Source organism: Conger conger, chromosome 16 (assembly GCF_963514075.1).
Source record: "Conger conger chromosome 16, fConCon1.1, whole genome shotgun sequence".
Lineage (NCBI taxonomy): Eukaryota > Metazoa > Chordata > Actinopteri > Anguilliformes > Congridae > Conger > Conger conger.
In genome coordinates this window covers 9,570,079-9,595,298 of record NC_083775.1, presented here as the reverse complement: position 1 = coordinate 9,595,298, position 25,220 = coordinate 9,570,079, and the positions used below count along the sequence as shown (strand labels likewise).

Sequence of the window (25,220 nt, the reverse complement as noted above, 5' to 3'; positions counted from 1 at the left end):
CTGTTATGCGTGAGGGTCTACATGTATGTGCTGGTTTGTGTGAGGGTCTACATGTTTGTGCTGGTTTGCGTGAGGGTCTACGTGTATGTGCTGGTTTGCACGAGGGTCTACATGTATGTGCTGGTTTGCGTGAGGGTCTACATGTATGTGCTGGTTTGCGTGAGGGTCTACATGTGTGTGCTGGTTTGTGTGAGGGTCTACATGTATGTGCTGGTTTGCGTGAGGGTCTACATGTGTGTGCTGGTTTGTGTGAGGGTCTACATGTTTGTGCTGGTTTGTGTGAGGGTCTACATGTGTGTGCTGGTTTGTGTGAGAGTCTACATGTGTGTTCTGGTTTGCGTGAGGGTCTACGTGTATGTGCTGGGTTGTGTGAGGGTCTACATGTTTGTGCTGGTTTGCGTGAGGGTCTACGTGTATGTGCTGGTTTGCGTGAGGGTCTACATGTGTGTGCTGGTTTGCGCGAGGGTCTACATGTATGTGCTGGTTTGTGTGAGGGTCTACATGTCTGTGATGAGGTTGTCCACCAGGTGAAGGTACTCGGGCTGCTGGTCAGCTTGACCTTCCTCCTTCTCCCTCCTCCTCTGCCGTGTGGAGAGGGTCTTCCGCTGCTCCTTCCTGCTTCCCAGCGAGCGGTTCTCCAGGCAGGACTCGATCATGCGGGGAAGCTCCTTCTGCTGCCGCTGGAAGCTCTCCCTGCAGAGTCCACAGTCAACTTCAACACTAACAGAGCACCACGTCACAAAGCTTACATTGATATTACACTTCAACACTAACAGAGCACCACGTCACAAAGCTAACATTGATATTACACTTCAACACTAACAGAGCACCACGTCACAAAGCTAACATTGATATTACACTTCAACACTGACAGAGCACCGCGTCACAAAGCTAACATTGATATTACACTTCAACACTGACAGACCACCAGGTTACAAAGCTAACATTGATATTACACTTCAACACTGACAGACCACCAGGTCACAAAGCTAGCATTGATATTACACTTCAACACTAACAGACCACCACGTCACAAAGCTTACATTCATATTACACTTCAAAACTAACAGACCACCACGTCACAAAGCTTACATTCATATTACACTTCAACACCAACATTACATTACATTAATGGCATTTGGCAGACGCTCTTATCCAGAGCGACGTACAGTTGATTAGACTAAGCAGGAGACAATCCTCCCCTAGAGCAATGCGGGGTTAAGGGCCTTGCTCAAGGGCTTAACGGCTGTACAGATCTTATTGTGGCTACACCGGGATTAGAACCACCGACCTTGCGTGTCCCAGTCATTTACCTTAACCACTACGCTACAGGCCGCCCCGTGACTGGTTTGCGTGAGGTCTACATGTATGTGCTGGTAACACTGATATTACACTTCAACACTAACAGACCACCACATCACAAAGCTAGCATTGATATTACATTTCTCACTAACAGACTACAACTTCACAAAGCTTACATTCATATGACAATTCAACACTAACAGACCACAATGTCACAAAAAACATATATATTACACTTCAGCACTAACACTAACTTACATTCCGAACAGAGGTGCCCAAACAGGTACGTTATACAAGGTTCCAGGTACACAAATAACTCTGCTGAATGACTGAGCCAAGGCCTATGACCTGTGGGCGAAAGTTGCTCATGCTGGTACTCTATAGGTACAGTACTGTGCAAGGTCTTATATATTTTTATATCTATTCTTTTGCTTTCTGCATTACACTGCGTGTCAGTACAAAATAACACATCTGAGATTTCTGAGGATTCTTTCATTCCCAAAATTTTTTACGTTACAGTGAAATTTTTACATTTTGTTGAATGAAGTAACATATTCATTCATGGAACAGTTTTCAGTTTTCACAGCATTGATGAAGTTATCTGGATAGCCAGGAAAACAAGCGAGGCAGCCAAAGTCTCCAAGAGAACTGTGGCAAGTTCTGCAATATGTTTGGTACAACCAACCAGCTTATAAACGGAACGTATAGTGCGCCTAAGAGAAAACCAGTTTAAAAACAAATCGACATTTAAAACTGTTCTTTTCATTACTTTTGAAAGCCTCTTTTCCTTCTCAGAATTCGTTTTACATGTGATTAAGACTTTAGCACAGTACTGCACAGATACGTTACAGATACACTCTACAAGTTACTTGCAGGTACTCCAGAAATATGCTACAGGTGCTGTAGAAATACTCTACAGACACTTTACAGGTAGTCGACCCCCTCCGTCTCACCACAGAGCTCGCAGGGTGAACTTACAGGGCCGCCGGACACAACGTAAACAGACGGGAACGGGCAGAGACGGAGGGAACGGAACGGAACGGAACGGAACGGAACGGAACTCACTCAGTTGGGGGAACCGGAAGGTCATAGTCCTGCCCCTGGACTCCTGTCAGCCAGTATGTGGTCTCCGTGCCTCTACCCTGAGAGAGAGAAGCACACAAACAGCTTCAGCGTCAGAGGTCAGAGGTCAGAGGTCAGCCCCACGGCCCGGGCCCAGCTTCACACTGCTGACCTTCAGGTAGGTCTCCCCCCGACTCTCGAACTCAAACTGGCAGTCTGTGCGCTGCAGGATGCTGATGGTGGGCTGACTGACGTGAATCCTCAGTGCTGGGGGGAAGAGGGGGGGTTAAAGATCAACACATGTATCCATTGGGGTTTTAAACAGATTGAAATTTAAATGTTGTTCAAATGTTACATTTTCGGTGTGTGTGTACACAGGTGCACATGTACGTGTGCATGTTTCTGTGTGTGTGTACGCATGTGTGGGTGTGTATGTATGTATGTGTGTGCATGTACGCGTGTGTGTGCATGTACGTGTGTGTGTACGCACGTGTGGGCGTATATGTGTGTGTGTGTATGCGTGTGGCCGTTTCTCACGTAGGCCTGTAGACTCCATGCGTGATGCCGTGTTGACTGTGTCTCCAAACAGGCAGTATCGGGGCATCTTAATGCCCACCACCCCTGCTGCACAGGGACCTGGAAACAGGACACAGAGATTACACTGGATTCTGTTGAGCTCCATTCTATCAGGGTGAGCTCCGTAAAACCGATAGATCGATAGATAAGTGGAAATATACCTTAATTTCATGTTTGGATGAATTGGATGAATCTCTTTTTTTTTGTTGCGGGGGGGGGGGGGGGGGGTGGATAGCTTAGCTGAGGGATAGTTTGGGGTTTAGGGGGTGCACCCCAATGCAGAGAGAGTGCTGGGGGTACTTGAGTGCAAGACAAAGGTTTGGGGGGGTACCTGAGTGCAGCCCGGAGGGGGTTTGGGGGTACCTGAGCGCAGGAGAGAGGGTTTGGGGGTACCTGAGCGCAGGACAAAGGGTTTGGGGGTACCTGAGCGCAGGACAAAGGGTTTGGGGGTACCTGAGCGCAGGACAAAGGGTTTGGGGGTACCTGAGCGCAGGACAGAGGGTTTGGGGGTACCTGAGTGCAGGACAGAGGGTTTGGGGGTACCTGAGTGCACCCCAATGCGGATCCAGATGGGCAGCTCTGGTAGGTGGCGCAGCTGGAAGGTGCCCATGAAGGCCAGGATGTCCAGCGCCATGTAGGAGATGTCCACCGCATGTCTGTTCCCATTCCTGCTGGGCAGCCCCGACGCTACCATGTACGCATCACCGATCGTCTCCACCTGGGGGAGGGGGAGGTGGGGGGAGAGGGGGAAAGAGAGGAGGGGACAGAGAGAGAGGGGGGGGGAGGGGAGGGAGAGAGGGGGAGAGGAGGGAGAGGAGGGAGAGGGGGGAGAGGGGGGAATAGAGGAGGGGAAAGGGAGAGAGGGGGAATAGAGGAGAGAGAGGGGAGGGGGAGGGGGAGGGAGAGAAAGAGAGAGAGGAGGGAGAGGGGGAAAGAGAGGAGAGGAGGGAGAGAGAGGATGGGGAAGGAGGGGGAGAGAGGGGAGGGGGAGAGAAAAGAGAAAGAAAGAGAGAAGGAGAGGGAGAAAGAGGAGAAAGGGGGAGACAGGGAGAGAGGAGGAAAGGAGAGACAGAAAAATATCTTCATTGTCGAGAGAACATTTGTATTTAAAACAGTACAGTCTGCTGCAAGACACACATCCTGTTTTTCTGCTGAAAATAACGAGCACTGATGCCACAATTATTCTAAAAATGTCAAAGCAGTCTTTGTCAGACCAACAAGGCTACATTTGTATTTAATGTGATTAGATTTAATTGAGACAGAGTGTGCATGACCTAATTCCAGAGCATTCCTTGTCTTGTTGTTTGTAATTTTTCTACATTCCAACAATTCCTCATGTATCACTGCACTGCAAACTGTCACAGAAAATCCTCACTCTGTCCATCACACAGTAATCTCCCCTTCTCTCTCTCTACCTCCCTCACCTGCTTCTCTTCCTCCCGCCCTCCCCATCCTCTCTCTCCCTCCCCTCCTCTCTTTTCCCCTCTTTTAGTCTTTTCCCCCACCCTTCCTCTCTCCCCCTCTTTCCCCCTCTCCCTCCACTATCCCTCCTCTCCTTCCCCCACTCCTTCCTCTCTCCCTCTATTTCTTCCACTCCCTCCTCTCTCCCCCTCTTTCCCCCTCTCCCTCCTCTATCCCTCCTCTCTTTCCCCCACTCCTTCCTCTCTCCCTCTATTTCTTCCACTCCCTCCTCTCTTCCACTCTTTCCCCCTCTCTCCGTTCCCTCCTCTCTTTCCCCCTCTCTCCCTCCTCTATCCCACTCTCCTACATGCCTCCATCTCGGCCCTGTCTGAACTCTGAACCCCATAAGAGGGTGCACCACGGCTGCAATGGGGGGAGGGGGTGTGTGGTGTGTTTATGAGTGGAAACGGGTTGTATGTATGCACCCCCGCCAGCCTGTGTTGGACTGACCCGGGCACTCTCTCCATTCCCTCCTCTCTTTCCCCCTCTCCCTTCTCTCTGTTTCCCTCTCCCTCTTTCCCCCTCTCCCTCCTCTATCCCTCTCTTTCCCCCTCTCTCTCGTTCCCTCCTCTCTTTCCCCCTCTCCCTCCTCTATCCCTCTCTTTCCCCCTCTCTCTCGTTCCCTCCTCTCCCTCCTCTATCCCCCTCTCCCTCCTCTCTCCCTCTCTCTTTCCCCCTCTCCCTCCTCTCCCTCCGCTCCCTTTCTCTCTCTCCCAGTCCAGGGCATTCTCACATTCAAAACTCATTCATCCATTCATTATCCTAACCCGCTTATCCTGAACAGGGTCGCAGGGTTGCTGGAGCCTATCCCAGCATACATTGGGCAAAAGGCAGGAATACACCCTGGACAGGTCGCCAGTCCATCACAGGGCACACACAGCATTCACTCACACACTCATACCTGTGGGCAATTTAGACCCTCTAATCAGCCTAACCTGCATGTCTTTGGACTGTGGGAGGAGTACCCGGAGTACCCGGAGGAAACCCACGCAGACACAGGGAGAACATGCAAACTCTACACAGAGAGGCCCCGGCCGATGGGGATTCGAACCCAGGACCTCCTTGCTGTGAGGTGGCAGTGGCTACCCACTGTACCATCCGTGCCGCCACATTCAAAACTATACTATACATAATTTTCAGAGCCAATTTGGTCACACTTCCTATGCACAATCCTTCTTAAGGGCTAATATAATTCCTTCATAACCACTACCATGCCCTCATAAGCACTGCACTGCAACTTGGCATACTGTGTGTCACTTTATGTGTTCAGGTAACATAATGGCGTAACATACCATATGCGCATTAGCAATTATCGAGGTGTTGACATTAGAATGGATGAAATGTTTATGAAGCTGCTTATAAAGGGGTTCTATAGCTCTTATGAAGGGGTCATTCTAACACAAAATGGCTGCCAGGTGGGTGCTACACATTGGTGCTGGCTGAGGAGAGTTCCTCCTCATCAGTGTGAATAAAGCACTTTGTGAGGAAAAGCACGATATAAATCAGGGGTCACCAACCCTGTCCCTGGAGATCTACCGTCCTGAAGGTTTTCACTTCAACCCATAACCCTGACTCTACTAATTAGTAAGCTCAATGAGATCTGAAGCTGTCGACTGAGGTGTGCTTTGTTAGGGCAGCAGAGAAAACCTCCAGGAACAGGGTTGGTGACCACTCATAGAAACTCTTTTTGGGTAAACCCCCCCCCCCCCCCCCTCCCCTATTTCTGCCTTCCCCCCACACACAGACAGGGGGCGTGTGCGGAGAGCTGCACCTTGTAGACGTCGTGGTTGTCGAGGATCCTGTCGAAGTTCTTGTAGATGTCGTTGAGCATGTTCACCACCTCCATGGGCGTGCTGTACTGGCAGAGGGTGGTGAAGCCCACGATGTCGCTGAAGTAGATGGTCACCTCGTCGAACAGCTCGGGCGCCACACAGCCGCACTCCTTCAGGGACCGCACCACCGGCCTGCAGGGACGGGGGGGGGACTGTGTTAATGAGGCCTCCATTACCTGATGCTTTTATTCAAAGCGGCTTACAGTTGATTCGACTAAGCAGGAGATAATCCCCCCCTTGGAGCAATGTGCGGTTAAGGGCCCAACAGCAGTGCGGGGATCAAACCTTGCAGGTCCCAGTCATGTACCTTAACCACTATACACTACAGGCTTCCCCCGGTTAAGTGGAATATACCTAGAACAAACAATGTTACCCTGCTGAAGAAACAGCTGAAGCTGACCAGTTAAGTTGCCCAGCTCAAGCTATGTTTTGAAACGGCTGGTAGCTGATCATTTCAAGCTGTTCATAGCTGGATTTTACACCAGGTTGGTCACTGTGTAATGTCAGCGAGGTGACATTTTGGTGTACATGTGTACATTTCAGCTGCTTTCTTGGACAGGTCTCTCTTGCAAAAGAGATTCTCTTGAGACTCTTGAGATTGGTAAATATAGGTTAAATAAAATAAACAAAACCTGTGTATTGCTGATATGCAGTCTGTGATCTAGTACAAAATGGATGCCGCATATCACCAAGTGGGTTTATCCCTTCATGTGCTTTGGGGTGAAAAAGCGCTACCTACATGCCTCCATCTCGGCCCTGTCTGAACTCTGAACCCCTTAAGAGGGTGCACCACGGCTGCGATGGGGGGAGGGGGTGCGTAGTGTGTTTGTGAGTGGAAACGGGTTGTACGTATGCACCCCCGCCAGCCTGTGTTGGACTGACCCGGGCAGCAGCATGAAGTTGAGCTGGTCGGCGCGGTCTCTCTCGGCCTTGTACAGAGCCGTCCTCTCCTCCACCAGGTGCTCCAGGTTCCGCGAGTACATCTGCAGCCGCCGGATCATGCTGTCCATGTAGCTCTCATTACCCTGGCTGTGCAGGCCGCTGGACAGGCAGAGAGAGACCTGCAGTTAGACACAGCTCAGAGAGACCTGCAGTTAGAGACACAGCTCAGAGAGAGACCTGCAGTTAGACACAGCTCAGAGAGACCGGCAGTTAGACACAGCTCAGAGAGACCGGCAGTTAGACACAGCTCAGAGAGACCTGCAGTTAGAGACACAGCTCAGAGAGAGAGACCTGCAATTAGACACCGCTCAGAGAGACCTGCAGTTAGAGACGCAGCTCAGAGAGAGACCTGCAGTTAGACACAGCTCAGAGAGACCTGCAGTTAGACACAGCTCAGAGAGACCGGCAGTTAGACACAGCTCAGAGAGACCTGCAGTTAGAGACACAGCTCAGAGAGAGAGACCTGCAGTTAGACACCGCTCAGAGAGACCTGCAGTTAGAGACGCAGCTCAGAGAGAGACCTGCAGTTAGAGACACAGCTCAGAGAGAGACCTGCAATTAGACACAGCTCAGAGAGACCTGCAGTTAGAGACACAGCTCAGAGAGACCTGCAGTTAGAGGTGCAGCTGAGAGAGACCTGCAGTTAGAGACACAGCTCAGAGAGACAGGCAGTTACAGATGTACAGTGTCTCCACAAAGAGTGCACAACAAGGAATACTTTTACAGTACACCCTGGTGTAAAATCCAGCATCATTTTGAAATTACAGAGCTTGAGCTGGTCAAACCATGTTGAGTATCGAGCTAGTCTGAACTGATCAATGAACTACCAGCAGTTTCAAAACCTAGCTTGAGCTGTTTTTTTCAGCAGTGCAGTTACGCAAAGGTGAAATATAGCTACGCAGAATACCATTTTGAAAAAAGTGACAATTTTGCTTTATAGAAATTTAAATAGTAAATAAATAAATAAATTACAAACAGTACAACAGACACACTGCCATCGCTGGCTGAGTGTGAAGGATGACTATAATTGAGCAGGAATGTTTGATGATACTTTGAAATTGAATTAGCACAGGGTTTTGAGAAAAAAACAAAGTTGAAAAAGACCCGTGAGTTTGAATGTAAAGGTCTCATCGGCATGGAAACGCAGTGCAGTGACAGGGCTTCAGAACGTCACAGCGAGCAGCAGTGGGGCCTGTACCTGATGATCTTGCCCAGACAGCTCTCTATCTTCTTGAAGTCTGGCCTCTTCTCTGGGTCCTCATCCCAGCAGTTCCTAATCAGCGCACACAGCTGACAGACACACACACATACACCAACGCACAGACACACACACATACACCAACGCACACACACACACACATACACCAACGCACACACACACACATACACCAACGCACAAACAAATACAGGCACACGCAGGTACACCCACAAACACATGTACACGAACACACACACACACACAAACACACACACACACAGACAAACACAAACACACACACACACACACACACACACAAACACGCACACACACACAGGCATGTGGTTAGGTACACAACATGGACACTCATACAAGGGGCATGTGCCTAGTAACACAGTCACATTCATATGAACCAGGGAAAGCCATGAGCCAGACAGCACTACACCCATACAGCGGCACACAGAACAGCAGGAGCATGGAGGGCATGGAGATACAAACCTCCTGCTCTCTCTCCCCTGCAGACTCCAAGGTGAGGTCCGGCCGGAAACACGAAGAGGAGCCTGGGAACTCCACTCGGATTGCCTTCTCTGGAGAGAGAGAGAGCGAGAGAGAGAGAGAGAGAGAGAGAGAGAGGGGGGGGGGGGAGGGAGGGAGGGAGAGAGAGGGGGGGAGAGGGAGAGAGAGAGGGAGAGGGAGGGAGAGAGAGAGAGAGAGAGGGTGAGATAGAGAGGGAGAGAGAGGGGGGAGAGAGGGAGAGAGAGGGGGAGAGAGGGAGAGGGATGGAGAGAGAGGGAGAGAGAGAGAGAGATGGGACAGAGAAGAAAAAATAGATACTACATACTACACAGCAGACCATGAGCATCCATAGCAATGATATATGATATATATAAGGGGCGATATGGCTCAGGCAGTAACAGCAGTCGTCTGGCAGTTGGAGGGTTGCCGGTTCGATCCCCCGGCTGGGCTGTGTCAAAGTGTCCCTGAGCAAGACACCTGACGAGCTGGTTGGCGCCTTGCATGGCAGTCAATCGCCATTGGTGTGTGAGTGTGTGTATGAATGGGTGAATGAGAAGCATTAATTGTCCAGCGCTTTGGATAAAGGCGCTATATAAATTCCAACCATTTACCATTTACCATATAAACAGCATTCACAGAGGGTCTGAGCAACATCTGTGCACATGCTCACAAGCTGGCCAGCAGGGGGGCGCTGTTACACCCATGTTAGTGTTTTAAAATGAGGAAGTGGGCATACTGTCGACAGCACTGGCCTCATTCCAATCGTACTTGCTCCTGACCCAGAAATCGATCAAGGTCATCGCCAGCTTTATGGACATTCCGACCCATGAATTGTTCCTTCTGGGAGCAGGAACAGAGGTGCACAACAAGGGCCGATCCTTCTCACGACTGTGTGCCTCTTGAGACTTCTGCCCTTCATGACTTAATTAGCTCCAGACTCCAGAAGTGTGTCCTGAAGATTTTACTCTGCCCAAGTACAAGAGTGACCCAACATAGCGGACAGAATTGTCAGAAAACTAAAACATGATTGGCTGGAACGAAAAACCTGCATGCAGATCGGCCCTCCAGGGCCAGAGTTGTGCACCCCTGAGCTGATCTTTCCCGATCTTTCCTTTGAGCAAGAAAACGTCAGTGCACCCTATTTTTTAGGAAGTGTTTTTTGAGGAACCTGGATGTATGAATGGTCGGTCAGAACACGCGGGGTGTAGAATTCGGGCTGCGGGTGTACTAACGCGTTTACCCTTGCGGCAGGAACAGGCGGGGGTGTAGAATTCGGGCTGCAGGTGTACTAACGCGCTCACCCTTGCGGCAGGAACAGGCGGGGGTGTAGAAGGTGCACTTCCGCAGCAGGATCTCGTGGCTGATGATGCCGAAGCTGTACACGTCTCCCTTCTGCGAGATCCCCGGGGAACGCAGGTGCTCTGGGGCCGTCCACAGGTCTGAGGGAGAGAGGGGGAGCAGAGGGAAGAGAGGAATGGAGAGATAAAGGCAGAGGAAGCGCAGAGAGGTATCCCGCTGTAAAGTCCGGCTGTGCCAGCTTGACCTGCTTGAAAACGGAGCTGGTCAAGCTGGTCACAAGCGGGTCTAGCTGGGTATGAGCCGGTCAACCAGCATGGCCAAGCTGGTTATGAAGGTGGTCTTGCTGGTCTGCTAGTAGCTTGCAGCTCAAGACGTAGCTTGAAGCTGGTCAAACCATGTCGAGCTGGGAGCTGGCCTGAACTGGTCAACCAGCTAGACCATGTTGAGCTGGGAGCTGGTCTGAACTGGTCAACCAGCTAGACCATGTTGAGCTGGGAGCTGGTCTGAACTGGTCAACCAGCTAGACCATGTCGAGCTGGGAGCTGGTCTGAACTGGTCAACCAGCTAGACCATGTTGAGCTAGGAGCTGGTCTGCACTGGTCAACCAGCTAGACCATGTTGAGCTGGGAGCTGGTCTGAACTGGTCAACCAGCTAAACCATGTTGAGCTGGGAGCTGGTCTGAACTGGTCAACCAGCTAAACCATGTCGAGCTGGGAGCTGGTCTGAACTGGTCAACCAGCTAAACCATGTCGAGCTGGGAACTGGTCTGAACTGGTCAACCAGCTAAACCATGTCGAGCTGGGAGCTGGTCTGAACTGGTCAACCAGCCAGACCATGTCGAGCCGCTAGCTGGTGTGAACTGGTCAACCATCTACCGGCCGTTCAAAACCTAGCTTGAGTGTTTTTTTTCAGCAGGGTAGAGAGCGGAGCAGGGGAAAGACTCGCACCTCTGCTTGGATTGAGGATGCCGTTGCAGCCGAAATCGGTCATCTTCACCACCATGCGGCTGTCCACCACGCAGTTTGTGGACTTCAGGCGACCGTGGACCGCGATGTTGCTCATGTGGAGGTAGGACATGCCCTGCAGGGGGCGCACATCACACAATTTTCTTTTTCAATTACACAACTTTTAACAAGTCTATACAGCTGCGATACTGGAGCACTGAGAAACCGGTGTGAGGCCCGTCTGTCTGTCTGTCCGTCTGTCCGTCTCCGTGAATCTCTTCAACTGTCCTGCCATTACGGCCTGCTATATACCCACAGCGCCCCCTACTGGTGTCTGGTTCAGCCCTTTGAGGAGTAGGGTTTTCTAAGTCACCAGTAGTTTACATTACATTACAAAGCATTTGGCAGACGCTCTTATCCAGAGCGACGTACAGTTGATTAGACTAAACAGGAGACAATCCTCCCCTGGAGCAATGCAGGGTTTTAAGGATCTTATTGTGGCAACACCGGGGATTAGAACCCACTGACCTTGCTTGTCCCAGTCATTTACCTTAATGGCTACGCTACAGGCCGCCCCACATATACTGCGCTACATCACCGAAAAAAGGCTGTGAGGTGAGAGATGAAAGGAATCACCTCAGTGTCCTGATGGCAGAATAAACACCACGCTCATTTGTCCTTCAGGTTTTATGACGTTACCCTGCCTTATAGGGAGTATTACCATGCCTCTACAGACCTTTACCATTCAACTGTCATTGAGAGACTTTCATCATCTAAACCCCTTTCACTCACACTATTCCTCTTTCTCTCTTTCCTGTTTCTCTCTCTCTTTATCTCTCACAGTCAGTACAGTTAGTACCTTCACAATGTCATGCATGACAGAGATTTTAAACTCCAGGTCCATAAATGTCTCCTCTGGATAAGAGATCTTGTCATTCAGCACGTACTGCAAAGAAAAGAGGAAACAAGCTCTGTGATTCTCTTTGTGCATGTGTGTGCATGTGTGTGTCTGTGTGCATGTGGGTGAATGTGTCTGTGTGCTTATGTGGTGTGTGTGTGTGTGTGTGTGTGTGCATGTGTGTCTGTGTGTGTGTGCACATGTGTCTGTGTGTATGCATGCGTGCGTGTGCATGTGTGTATGTGTCTGTGTGTGTGTGCGTTTCTGTGTGTGCTTATGTGGTGTGTGTGCGTGTGTGTGCTCGTGTGTGTCTGTGTACGCATGCATGCATGCATGTGTGCACATGTGTCTGCATGTGCTTATGTGGTATGTGTGTATGTGTGCGTCTGTGTGTCTGTGTGTATGTGTGTGCATGTGTGTACGTGAATGTGTGTGTGGTTATGTGCTTGTTGGGACCAAAGTCCAGAAGCCAATATTTTTTATACATTTATCATCTGACAATAAATATTTGCGAAAGCGAGTGGCAGCTCGGAGATCCTCACCCGCAGCGATCCTCTCTCGCAGAACTCAAACACTCCAAACACGCCCTCCTCAAACCTGACCGTGCCGTAGAACTTGGTCAGGTTGTAGTAATCGATGCGCAGGAGCTGAGTGTGAAAGACAGGAGAAACCAGCAGTCAGACAAGGAGGTGAGACCAGCATTCACACACACAGGAGAGACCAGCAGTCAGACACGGAGGAGAGACCAGCATTCACACACAGAGGAGAGACAAACAGTTAGCCACAGAGTAGAAACCAGCAGTCAGGCACAGAGGAGAGACCAGCAGTCAGACACGGAGGAGAGACCAGCATTCAGATGCAGAGGAGAGACCAGCAGTTACACAGAAGAGAAACAAACAGTTAGGCACAGAGTAGAAACCAGCAGTCAGGCACAGAGGAGAGACCAGCAATCAGACACGGAGGAGAGACCAGCATTCAGATGCAGAGGAGAGACCAGCAGTTACACACAGAGGATAGAGACCAGCAGTCAGACATAGAGTAGAGACCAGCAGTCACACACAGAGGAGAGACCAGCAATCAGGCAGAGGAGAGACCAGCAGTCAGACATGGAGGAGAGCCCAGCAGTGACACACAGAGGAGAGAGACCAGCAGTCACACACAGAGGAGAGACCAGCAATCAGGCAGAGGAGAGACCAGCAGTCAGACATGGAGGAGAGCCCAGCAGTGACACACAGAGGAGAGAGACCAGCAGTCACACACAGAGGAGAGACCAGCACTTGAAACAAAAGTATACATTTAAGAGTTACAGAGAATGAGATGCAGACACAGGCAAGATCATGGGAAAATACGGTGGATTTCATAATCCAGGTCAGCGAATGTTTAGAGCATTTCGGTTATCATATCTCTCAGTGGGTGTTGGTTGTCTACTCGTGGTTATAGCTTCTGAAATGGGAAACAGCCGTCCCTCCTAACTCTCTCCCTCTCCATAAAACACTCGCAGTGTCACCGTGTGCATTTCACAGACTGCATTCTTATCTCTGATTGACAGGGAGATAGAGACAGTTTCAGATAGAGGGGCTCATAAATCCAGGTGGACTGAGTGAACACACAGGTGTGTTAGTCACAGCATGTGGGTCCCACAGGCACAGTGAGTCCTGGGAACAGGTGTGTTAGTGACAGGATGTGAGAATTGGGGGACAGGTGTGTGAGTGACAGGATGTGAGAATTGGGGGACAGGTGTGTGAGTGACAGGATGTGAGAATTGGGGGACAGGTGTGTTAGTGACAGGATGTGAGAATTGGGGAACAGGTGTGTGAGTGACAGGATGTGAGAATTGGGGGACAGGTGTGTGAGTGACAGGATGTGAGAATTGGGGAACAGGTGTGTGAGTGACAGGATGTGAGAATTGGGGGACAGGTGTGTTAGTGACAGGATGTGAGAATTGGGGGACAGGTGTGTTAGTGACAGGATGTGAGAATTGGGGGACAGGTTTGTTAGTGACAGGATGTGAGAATTGGGGGACAGGTGTGTGAGTGACAGGATGCGGGTTGTTACCGAGTTGAGCTCGATCCTCTGCATCTCACTGAAGTACCCCTCTGTGTTCTGCAGCTCCTTCAGAATGATGGGCTGAAAGGACAGACATGGTCACAGCGCCGTCCCCTCCCTAAAGCGCGAGCCAAACCCCTCTGGGACTGACCCACACGGGGGGGTGGGTAAGGGCGATGAGAGAGTGTGGCACCTTCTGATCATAGCGTCCCCGTCGAATTGTGTGATTGTGACTGCTGTCCTTCCTGCGGTCCTCTTCAATCTGACCAATGGGCAGAGAGACAGAGAGAGAGAGAGAAAGAGAGAGAGAGAGAGAGTGAGAGAGAGAGACAGAGAGAGAGACAAAGAGAGAGAGAGAGAGACAAAGAGAGAGACAAAGACAGAGATTATGGTGGTGATGGAAGCAAAAAAGGCGCTATATAAACCAATGTAAACCTTCATTGTTGACTTTCTGTAATATTTACTTGTGTATTAGGATGTTTAGTTTGGCTAGGTAAGCAGTGTTTGGCTAGGTAAGCGGTTTGTTCATACATTTGCGTGTTGCGGTATTATGATTAAAAAAATAAAAAAATAAAAAAATAATAACCCTGATAATCAAATAGGCTCTAGTCCTTATCTTTGTTGCTGGTTATGGGTATGCACTTTGCACTTTGTTGTACCTCGCTCTGGATAAGTAAATGCCATTAATTTAATGTTATGTAAAAAATGCCGACCATTTACCATTTACCACTCATCACTGAGGAAGGCTGCACTCGGGTCCAAACTACAGAGGAGCTGTGAGTTATGAAAAGCTGTCGCAATACCGTGTTTACAGCGGAACGGCTCTGACGTCGGTTTGGCGGTAAGTAGGTTAATGGAGGATATGAGGAAGATATCGTTCTGTTGCGTCGGACAGTCGGACAGGACACAGATAAGCGCCTCACCTTGAGGGACACCAGGCTCAGGTTCTTGTTGTCCAGGCGGGTGATCCGTTCCGGGGGGATGTGCGACCACTGCTTTTGAGCCTGTCGGTCCTTAACATTTCGCCTGTTGGCCAATAGCACAGCGGGTTGCTCAGACAGGCACAGTGCGCCAACCAATCGAAATAAACGTTAGTGACCAGGCTCACAGATTACTGGTTCCAAGCCTACGCAAGTAAGACGAGGCAATGCACTGCAAAACCAAAAAAATAAGTCAATCGAAACATAAGCATTTTAGTCTTATGTTTGGACTTGGACTACATAAGACAGAGCGATCGCTGATGTGGTGAGAAAGGAAGTGTAATAGTTTCTCTCACTGCACATGCTCAGTCGTGTCCGTGGTCACATTAGGGTAATTATGTGCCTAGGCGGTTGAACCAATGAAAAACACTTTGGGCAGTTGCCAAAGCAGGGTGCAAAGATTTTACGTTACTGCATTTCTTTCCAAATAAAAACATCTTCATCTTTGTCTGTGTGCTCGGGGGGGGGGGGGGGGGGATGGGTCGGACCTCGGAAAAAATAATGGCAAAATAAGAAATGATACGTAGCATGGATCGAACATGGATATGTAAGCGGAAATATTTTTAATTTGCTGTCAAACATGAACAGACTCCAATGGCTTTTTGAGAGAAAATATGGGTGTTCACGTGGATGGGCGAGACCTCGGCTTCTCTGACCTGTAGAAGATGAGGGCGATGCCGGTGACCACCACCACACTGATGCCCAGGACGATGACCACGATGTCCTGAGTCGTCAGCAGCGGGCGGGGCAGGGTGGGCCTGTCGTCCGGCAGGCGAGGGGTCTTCCAGTTCCAGGTGGGCTTTGTGTCAATGACCACCGTGTTGTTGGTAGATGTGTCAAACTCAAACAGGACTTTATACTGGTGGGTGAAGAGACGGCCAACAGTCAGCCCGAAGCCCAGTTCACAGGGAACAGCAGACAGATTTTACCCCCCTCTTTCTCCAAATTTGGTTGCGGATTGCACCCTGTTTATTTCAATCGCCCATGTTCACTGAGGAAACACTGCTACAACCCTGGAGCACCTTTTCTGCACCACAGTGCATCATTAAAAGTCCAGATTTTCACAAGCTCGGCTTCTTTCAAACCTTTTTCAATGGACTTCCCTTGTATTGATTATGAGTGGCATGCGAGTTTTCTACTTCATACTTATTTTCGAATGTAACTTAGGCTACCGCTCAAACATTGAAAACAGTCTGGTATGAGGCGCAGTACGTGACCACATTTATACTCAGTATCACACCTGGTGAAAATCAGAGGAATATAAACATAAGAAGATTGTGCTTAACAGGAGACAGTGCGGGGGGAGACAACTCACCTTGTTGTCAGTGGTCGACAGGTACATCACCGAAAAATTCATATCCCGGTCTCCATATTCGTCTAGCACATAGCGCCCACCCATACCTGCGTAAAGGCACAAGTACAAATCGCCTTACACACTCTTATCCCCACCGCGACTCAAATGGAGCTGTGCTCTCTGCTACTCGAACGATTGCTACGCTGACACAGACAGATGCAAACACAGACAGACACAGACAGAGAGACAGAGACAGAGACAGAGACAGACAGAGACATACACAGACAGAGACAGATAGAGACAGACAGACAGACCGAGACAGAGACAGACACAGAGACACAGACAGAGACACAGACAGAGACAGACAGAGACAGATGCAGACACAGACACAGACACAGACGCAGACGCAGACGCAGACGCAGACGCAGATGCAGATGCAGACACAGACAGGGTACCAGTGAAGTTGATGCTCTTGAAGGGGTTCTCTTCCTCAACGTCTGCACCATAGACCATCTTGTTCCTGAGCACGAGACCGAACAGCTTCACCCCGTCATGGTAGCCCGCAACATAGTCATTAATCTCCCGTACCTGGACAGAGGGCGAGAGAGAGACAGGCCGAGATATAGACAGAGACACAGGATCTCCTGTAGCACTGCGTGGCTTAAATGGAATCAGAGTTGTGTCAGCAACTCCAAACGGAAGGGGGGGAAGTTCAGTTCCAAGAAGGAAGCAGGGAATGATGGGAACAGGAAGGGAAAGAAGCAGGTGAGAGTAGACGTAGCCAGGGGAACAGGACCCAGGCGCCACTGACCGTGTCGTTGTTCACCCAGTCCTCGGTGTAGTTCCTTATGTTAGGGGAGGTTATGACCAGCACGTTTTTCATAGCCGGAGTTCCCGCTGCACTGTGGTACTCAGGGCTGACAAAGAGAAAATGATCAGTAGCATTGGAGGTTGTTCTGATACAACCTACTGATTTAGTGAAACAAAACAATTCAGTTGGGTGTTACATTTTAAATTATTCATTTAGCAGACGCTTTTCCTCCAAAGTGCATAGGTTTTTCAACAAACTAGCAAGAGAGTGCGGCACTGACTTGTAAAGATCGATCAGAAGGATCACAATTTCAGGGTCCAGAAGGCGTCCCTCTGTCAAATTGGCAATGTCCTTGGGGCTCCCACACATAATGAACACTGCATGAACACAGTCAAACATCCAATCTCAGCGTCCATGGATCTCATAATAGGACAGCCATAGGATAAAAGAAAATAATTATATTTGGGCCTCAGTCAAATTGAATATGTAGAGAAAATGTAAAAATGTGTCATGGAGAAAGGGGGCGGTACACACACTTTAGGGGAGGAGCCAGCAGGAAGGGGGGGAGGGGTGAAATGGAGAAATGGGAGAGAGGGGTGAAATGGGGAGAGGAGGAGAGGGGTGAAATGGAGGGGGGGGAGGGGGAGAGGGGTGAAATGGAGAGAGGGGGAGAGGGGGAGTACACACAGTTACTCGTTCTGTTCCCGCTCGCAAAGGCTGAGTGCAGTTCATCTGGTTTGCGCAGGACTGTCCTCTGTATTACTGAGCTAAAGTGGGCTGACGCAGCATCAAGAGAATTGATGTACCTGAGAAATGAACAGGAAGAGGGAGTGACGTCATAACCTGCCAAGGCAAAACACGCAGCAGAAGCTTCATACTGAGGACTGAGGATTTCTCAGCAATTTAATTAATGTTTGCGCAAAGAATTCAGCTGTATGTGTGTGTGTGTGTGTGTGTGTGTGCATAAAAGTCTGTCTGTGTGCATGCGTGTGTGCATGTGTGTATGAAGGTCTGACTGTGTGCTTGCGTGTGTGTTTGCGAGTTTGTGTATGAAAGTCTGACCATGTGTGTATGTGTGTGTGTATGAAAGTTTGACTGTGTGCATGTGTGTGTACGTGTGTGCATGTATGTGTTAGTGTGTGTACATATACATTACTGTGCAAAAGTCTTAGGCACCTGTTTAACATTCTGTACAGATAAGAGTCTTTCAAAAATAATTCAATGATAGGTCCTAAATAAACGTACTATACATTTTACATTACATTTTAGTAATTTGGCAGAATAGTTCAAAACTGAATCAAATCAATATTTTTTGTGACCACCCTTCAGCGTTAAAACTGCATAACTTCTCTGAGGTAGCCAACGCTGTCCTGCAGTTCTATAAGACAATCAGCAGGAAGGTTGTTCCAAGCATGTTGCAGAACTTGCCACAGTTCTTCTGCCGACTTTGGTCGGCTCCTTGCTTCCGATCTCAGACAGCCTTGATCAAGTTTTTATGTAAAAAGTAGTCAATTGCTTACAGTAATATGTTTACTTTTTTAAATTAAATACAAAAACGTCTCTGTAAAATTAAATCTTTTGGAAATCTCAAATGTGTTCTTTTATACTAATACAATAAAGATATATATAATAAAGTCTAGGGTGCCTAAGACTGCTGCACAGTACTGTAATAGTCTGACTGTGTGCACGTGTACGTGTACATGTGTATGTGTGGGGCGTGCGTGCAAACAGCAGCACACACACTTCCTCTCACCAGAAGCAGTCCTCTAAATTCTCGGGCTGCTTGTAGACGTACGCCGTCTCCCAGCGCGGCTTCAGGCTGTCGTCCATAAAGTGCCAGAACCAGATGAAGAAGTTGGACACCTTACGCGCCGGGGGAAGCAGGCGAGAGAGGTAGGTCTTGTAGTCACATGACAGCCCAAAGCTACCAGCTGAGATGATGGGTATGCTCAAATTTAAGCCGTTCTCCAGGCTTCAGACACAGACACAGACACACAGACAGACACACACACACGACAGACACACACACACACACACACACATGACACACACAGACACACACACACACACACGACACAGACACACACACACACACACACACACACACACAAACACACAGACACACGCACAGACACAAAGACACACGCACACAGGTACACATACGACACACAGACACACACAACACACAGACACACACACGACAGACACACACACACACACGACACACACAGGCAGACACACACGACACACACAGACACACGCACAGACACAAAGACACACACACAGGCACACACACGACACACACACACAAAGACACACAGACGCGCGCACACACACACACACACACACATACACACAGACAGACACACACATGCACAGACACAAAGACACACACACAGGCACACATACGACACACAGACACACACACACAAAGAAACACACATACAACACACACATAAGTAACCTTGAACATAATCTCAATCACAGTGCCAATTCTGAGGTACACCACTTGCAACACTTGGTGAATAATTTAGAGGTAATAACTACAAGACAAAGTGCAATAATTATTGATATAATGATGTCAATGACAAACACACACAGGGCAGGCACGTTAGTACCAGCTAACATAATCTCAAACAGATTGCCACTTCTGAGGTACATTACCTGCAACACTGTGACAACTTTACAAGTAAATAACTATAATATATAACTATCATGTCAGCTCTAACCCAATGTTCACATACTGCAGTTGTAGCTCCAATTCTTACTGTAACAGAAGCAATCCGTTCTACACCATGTTTCCCGATACATAATATACATTCATATATACATTTTTACAAATCCAAAATAAATGAGACAGTAAAATACACACACAATATGATGGTGAAGCACGAGCAGACTAGAACACTGTTGGGAAATTAAGGGAAGGAGACAAGCAGGTCAAGAATAAAAGAGAATACCTGAGATACAGGAAAAAGAAAGAGTGAGAGGGAGTGACAAAGGAGAATTAAACGCATAACCATACTCACTCGACCAGATGGAAGGTGGCATATGTGCAGGACGGGCCCAGCATGGCACATCCTACCTCATTTTCAATCTGAAACACGTTCATATTTTAACTATTTAGCAGCAGATTTTATCCAGAGTTACTTACGAAGATTACATTATTTGTACGCTGCCTATACAGCACATACAGCAGCTGGTGACCATTCTGGCGCAAAATGGCAGCCGTTGCGTCACCCAGGTGGGTGCTGGTCGCTGGTGGTCGAGGCAGACAGAATGAAGGAAACTATTTTCATGATGACACAGATTAAAAAACCCACACAATAAGGTCCTGCTCAGGAAACGGCTCTTGATAACGTGTTGTTGTTGTTGTTGTTGTTGTTGTTGTTGTTGTTGTTGTTGTTGTTGCGACATGGTCTTTCCATACTCACGTGAAGTTTTTTCAGGATCTCCACACCCTCGCACGTGCTGCTGCCACAGCCTCGGCGGCGGTACAGCGAGGTGTTGAAGCCGCGATAGTTAGCCGTTATCTTGAAATTCAGACCTTTGCGGACATAGATAGAGATAGTACAGGTTTATACAAGGACTTCGTTAAAATAGTTTATTTAACCTATATTAATTATAATAACACCACCGTTTAAAAAACAACATTTGTGGCCTACAAACGAGTGAAATCGCAAACAATCTTGGCTAAATGCGATACTATTGTCGGCTTCCTTGTTTTTGTTCTCATTTCAAGATAGTCACCCCAAAGAAATGTGATAAAATGTGTCGTTCTATATGCTAATATGGTAGCTATTCACATAGCCGAATATATGCTGGAAAGGTTGCAACCTACCTGCTTGAGCGATGAGTTTGTTCTCACTCTTGATTGCGCCTTCCACCGCCGCCCTCACAAATTTCAGACTCCACAGCGAAACGTCGTCTTCCAGCAGGACCACGTTCAAAACGGACGAGGATTTCAAGCATTGTTTCACCAGCAAGCTTTGGGTCGTGATCACAAGCATGGAACCGACCCACAAAAAACGGACGTACAGCATTTTGATTGAACGAGATCTTCCAGCTTACATTAAGCGGAAAAGTCACTGCAAAGTCGCAAACTACAGGCGTACAGCAATAAAGACTCGCGCTTTATCCTCTTTTCACTGTCAAAATTTAAATAACTCAGCTGAGGAAACACTGATTAAATGCAGCCAGGCTACATCGGCATTCAAGGGATGTATCAACTATCTTAAAATGTTCTTCCCCTACTTTACGTAGGGAAAATTCTGTCGTTTAAGCACAGAGCCACTAAACCACAATAACTCACAAAGAGGATCGCAGAAGTAAATATTTTTGACCTGGACGCAAGTCCTCCCAGGTTGTATGTTTTCTAAAATAAAATTGTTGAATTATCTATTGTAGCCTCGTTATTCTTGGTATTTCTATGAAGTATCCACGGATTTATAATCACTGACAGGATATGTCCTTTCTTCAAAAGCCTGAGCAGTCCCACTCCAATAGGCCTATATATCCAGAGAGCGAATTCGAGATCCAATTTACTCAAATAAAAATCACAAAATAAATTATTAAAGTAGACAAATAACATGCAACTCCTTTAAATTGTGATAAAACGTTTAACTGTTGTCACAAGCAGCGTAGTGCTTTCACAGATCGGTTATGATGTTGAGCAGTTTGCTGCCAGATCTTCCCCCTTCACATGTTAATGAACAACCAAGAACGAGCTGTGTGGTCATTCACATACAGGTGTGAATGCCTAACACATTGTATCATTGCTGTGTTATATACATACATTACCACGGTGCGTATGAGATAACTAATGCCCATTGATTAATCTATTTTTAAGTCAAATAGTATGTGGCATCTAGAAGACTTATAGAAGGCGAGTTCTGTACTTTCGTTTTGTGTGTGTGTGTGTGTGTGTTTGGTGGACAACATTGCCCTCAAGTCTAGTGCTTTGACCACAAAACCAACCACAGAACACAAATGAGGAATGGTTGAAGTAAAATGGACTTATTCAAATGTGTTCAGGCTTATGGGGCCCATACTGAGATCACTGGAAAACTGCATTTTCACATCTCAGAGAGAGCGATGCCAGATTCAGCAAGTTTAGTCAACTCTATATTTTTTGTTTGTCTCACAGTTTACACAACAAAGACGTGGACGACATGGAGAGGCACTTAATGTTTTGAAGACGTGACATTTCTGCAGGTGGTGAAGGGGCAGAAAAAAAGAAAAGAAAAAAGCATAAAATCCAGGACCAAAGTTTTATTGACCGAATCACAAAGAATGTGCTAGAGACATAGTGGCTGTGAAAGGTGACATGGGGGAAGAGGAGAGAGATAAAGCTGGAAAAAAACAAAAGGTTTCAGGGTCTGTCAAAAAATAACAGAATTGGCTACCTGTGTGCTGGTTGTAAATTTGGTGTTGTAAAAAGCAATCAGATTGCATATTACTCACTACTCCCCAATAAAACGTTTTTCATAAAACACTGTCCTCACAGGTAATGTACACGGATATTTTTGTACTCTGACTTCCTGTCCTGTCATCTCACAATGTGTCATCTCACAAAGGGTTCTCTTGTTCCATCCCTTCATCTGTCTATTCCTCATATCTCCAAAACTACACACAAAAAACCACAATGTGCCCAAATAAAGACTTCTTGTTGATATGCAATATGTGATTCTCTCGCTTCCATCACCACCATAATCATCTCTGCCAAAAACATGTATATCTTATTGCTACTTTCAGATGTACACTGAGCCAGTGACAGGGAGTGATTTGGACCATGTTTGACGCCATGTTACAACGGACCCCGCTCTTTGGAAGCACAATGTTTTCTGAGCACGAAATTGATACAAAACCAGTCCTTTGAAACCCAAGGTGAAAGAGGACATGTATGGGGGCGTGCAATGTGATTGACAGCAGGCTAGTTTGTTTCTGATCTGGAAAAAACATTGTGTAATAATGGACCCCATGTCACAACAGACCACATTCTCTTCTACTGTGCTTGTATAGCTTGGTGTGGGGATACACTGGCAGCACTTTTCCGAAGAGCAGCAGCTAGTCCCACAGAGCCTGAGATTCTGCCGATAAATCATGTAAGCTTTGCCACTGATAAACGTGTCACCGCAGAGAAAGCTGTTGTTAAACAATGTGTGGCCTTGGCTGACGATGTTGTTTCAGCAAGGTTTATGTATGGAAGAATAGAGCAGGGTCCAAACAGCTGTGTTCACTAAGAGGGTAGGGCAATAAGGTATGAAATGGGATTTTGAATAGCTCACTATTTTATTGCAGCTTTTATTGCAGCTTTAAAGCACTTCAATCTGGCACAGTTGATAGATCTAGGGTGAGATTCTGTTCATAAAGAGTGGCAAGTGTGACCAAAAAACACACATGCACATGCCTAACCTCGCCATCTTTAAACCATAACCCAAACATAATAACCATAACCCAAACATGCATACATTAAGACAACCAAGAACAGATTACGTACTTTAAAAAACGGAATTATCCAAAATGTGTATTTTTCAAATACATGGGTTGAAATCATTTACATTTATTGGAAGATATGTTCACATTTAAAAAATAACGTATGATCTTTCCATTCAGATGGATAAATTGTTTACTTTATCTGATAATCCTAAACCAGAGTCGATAACCTAAACCTTATACACGCATAAAACTTAACTATCACCCCAATTTCAAAGGGCTCTGGAATAATTTTATGAGCCCTTTGAAATCAGTAAATATAAGGATTTTAGTCCTACCACAAGTTGGTTTGATGTTCAACAATGAGCACTGGGTGGCAGAAGCACTTTACCGGAAAAAATCGTTTGGCAACGAAGACAGGCAATATTACTCTGCCCTCTAGTGGTGGAACGAGACATATTGGATTGCATGTGGATTACATCAGTGGTTCCCAAACTCGGTCTTGGGGCCCCCTGTGTATGCTGGTTTTCGTTCTAACCATAATAGCAATCTCAGAATTTTAACAAGCCATTAATTTGGCTTAATTAGGTGCTTCGTGTTTCGAGGGATTGTGTAAGCCAAATTATGTTAGAAATAGCTATGCATGCCATGAAGTATAACATTCCCAAATTCATATTGTGCAATATTGCAAACAATTAATATGTGTAGCTGGATTGCATCATTAAAATCATATTACCATGGCAACATGAGTAAAATAGCTTTGACTCATATTCAAAAGTTTGTTCCAAAACTTCACACAAACCAAAAGGAGTAGCAAAATTGCTAGGTTCAGTGTGCTTAATTATGATGTAACAGATGGGCACTTAAAACTGCCTTCTTCCATGTGAGATTGCAAGGCTCTCCTCATAATCATTGCATACACCTCCAGGAAACACCAGCAGTTGTAACTCAAAGCCAAAGAAGCTATTCTTTGGGATGGTTATGCTTCATCTAAATTATAGTGCATGTCGCAGATGTTTTTGGTGTGTGGGCCTACGCCTATGTGTGAAAAGTAGGCTACACATATTATGGCAATATGAATTACCCAATAATTGAATAAAAATGTATTGGTTTATTTGGTTCAAAGGACAGTGTCATTGATGCAAAGCACCATTCACCATTCACCATGCCAGCCTGTAGTGTAATGGTTAAGGTATATGACTGGGACCTGCAAGGTCGGTGGTTTGCTCCCCGTTGTAGCCACAATAAGAGCCACACGTCTGTTGGGCCCTTGAGCTAGGCCCTTAACCCGGCATTGCCCCAGGGGAGGATTGTCCCCTGCTTAGACTAATCAACTGTATGTCGCTCTGGATAAGGGCGTCTGCCAGATAACGTGAGTGAATGAATGAATGAATAAGTGAGTTACCAGCCAGGTCAATGAGATGCTTCGCATCCAATTAAAAGCATTCGATTATTCCTGTGTCTTCTGCATGTCGCTCAAGAGTGGTTTCATGATATAACCATATCTTTTATTTTTTGCATGAGAAGCTTCTCTGCTCTAACTGAACTCCTCACTTGCTCCAAATTGTTCCATGTTGTTCCACTTGTTCCAAATTGTTCCATGTTGTTCCACTTGTTCCAAAT

The 25,220-nt window shown here is 47.4% G+C and overlaps 1 protein-coding gene across 1 annotated transcript; it reads right to left on the bottom strand.

The window, feature by feature from the left end:
- Positions 1–402: 402 nt before the first annotated feature.
- LOC133114719 (guanylyl cyclase C-like) lies at positions 403–21,205 on the bottom strand. Its single transcript, XM_061224303.1, has 26 exons — positions 21,004–21,205; positions 20,597–20,709; positions 20,192–20,259; positions 18,916–19,134; positions 17,850–17,968; positions 17,443–17,539; positions 17,163–17,268; positions 16,807–16,939; positions 16,373–16,458; positions 15,714–15,916; positions 15,001–15,103; positions 14,271–14,339; positions 14,087–14,158; positions 12,574–12,678; positions 11,993–12,079; positions 11,137–11,269; positions 10,191–10,328; positions 8,872–8,960; positions 8,374–8,465; positions 7,116–7,274; positions 6,173–6,365; positions 3,484–3,658; positions 2,902–3,000; positions 2,537–2,631; positions 2,368–2,444; positions 403–693 (listed from the first exon to the last, which is right to left on the bottom strand). Exons 1-26 carry the CDS (start codon positions 21,203–21,205, stop codon positions 498–500), a joined length of 3,228 nt encoding a protein of 1,075 aa, XP_061080287.1. The 3' UTR covers positions 403–497.
- Positions 21,206–25,220: the final 4,015 nt, after the last annotated feature.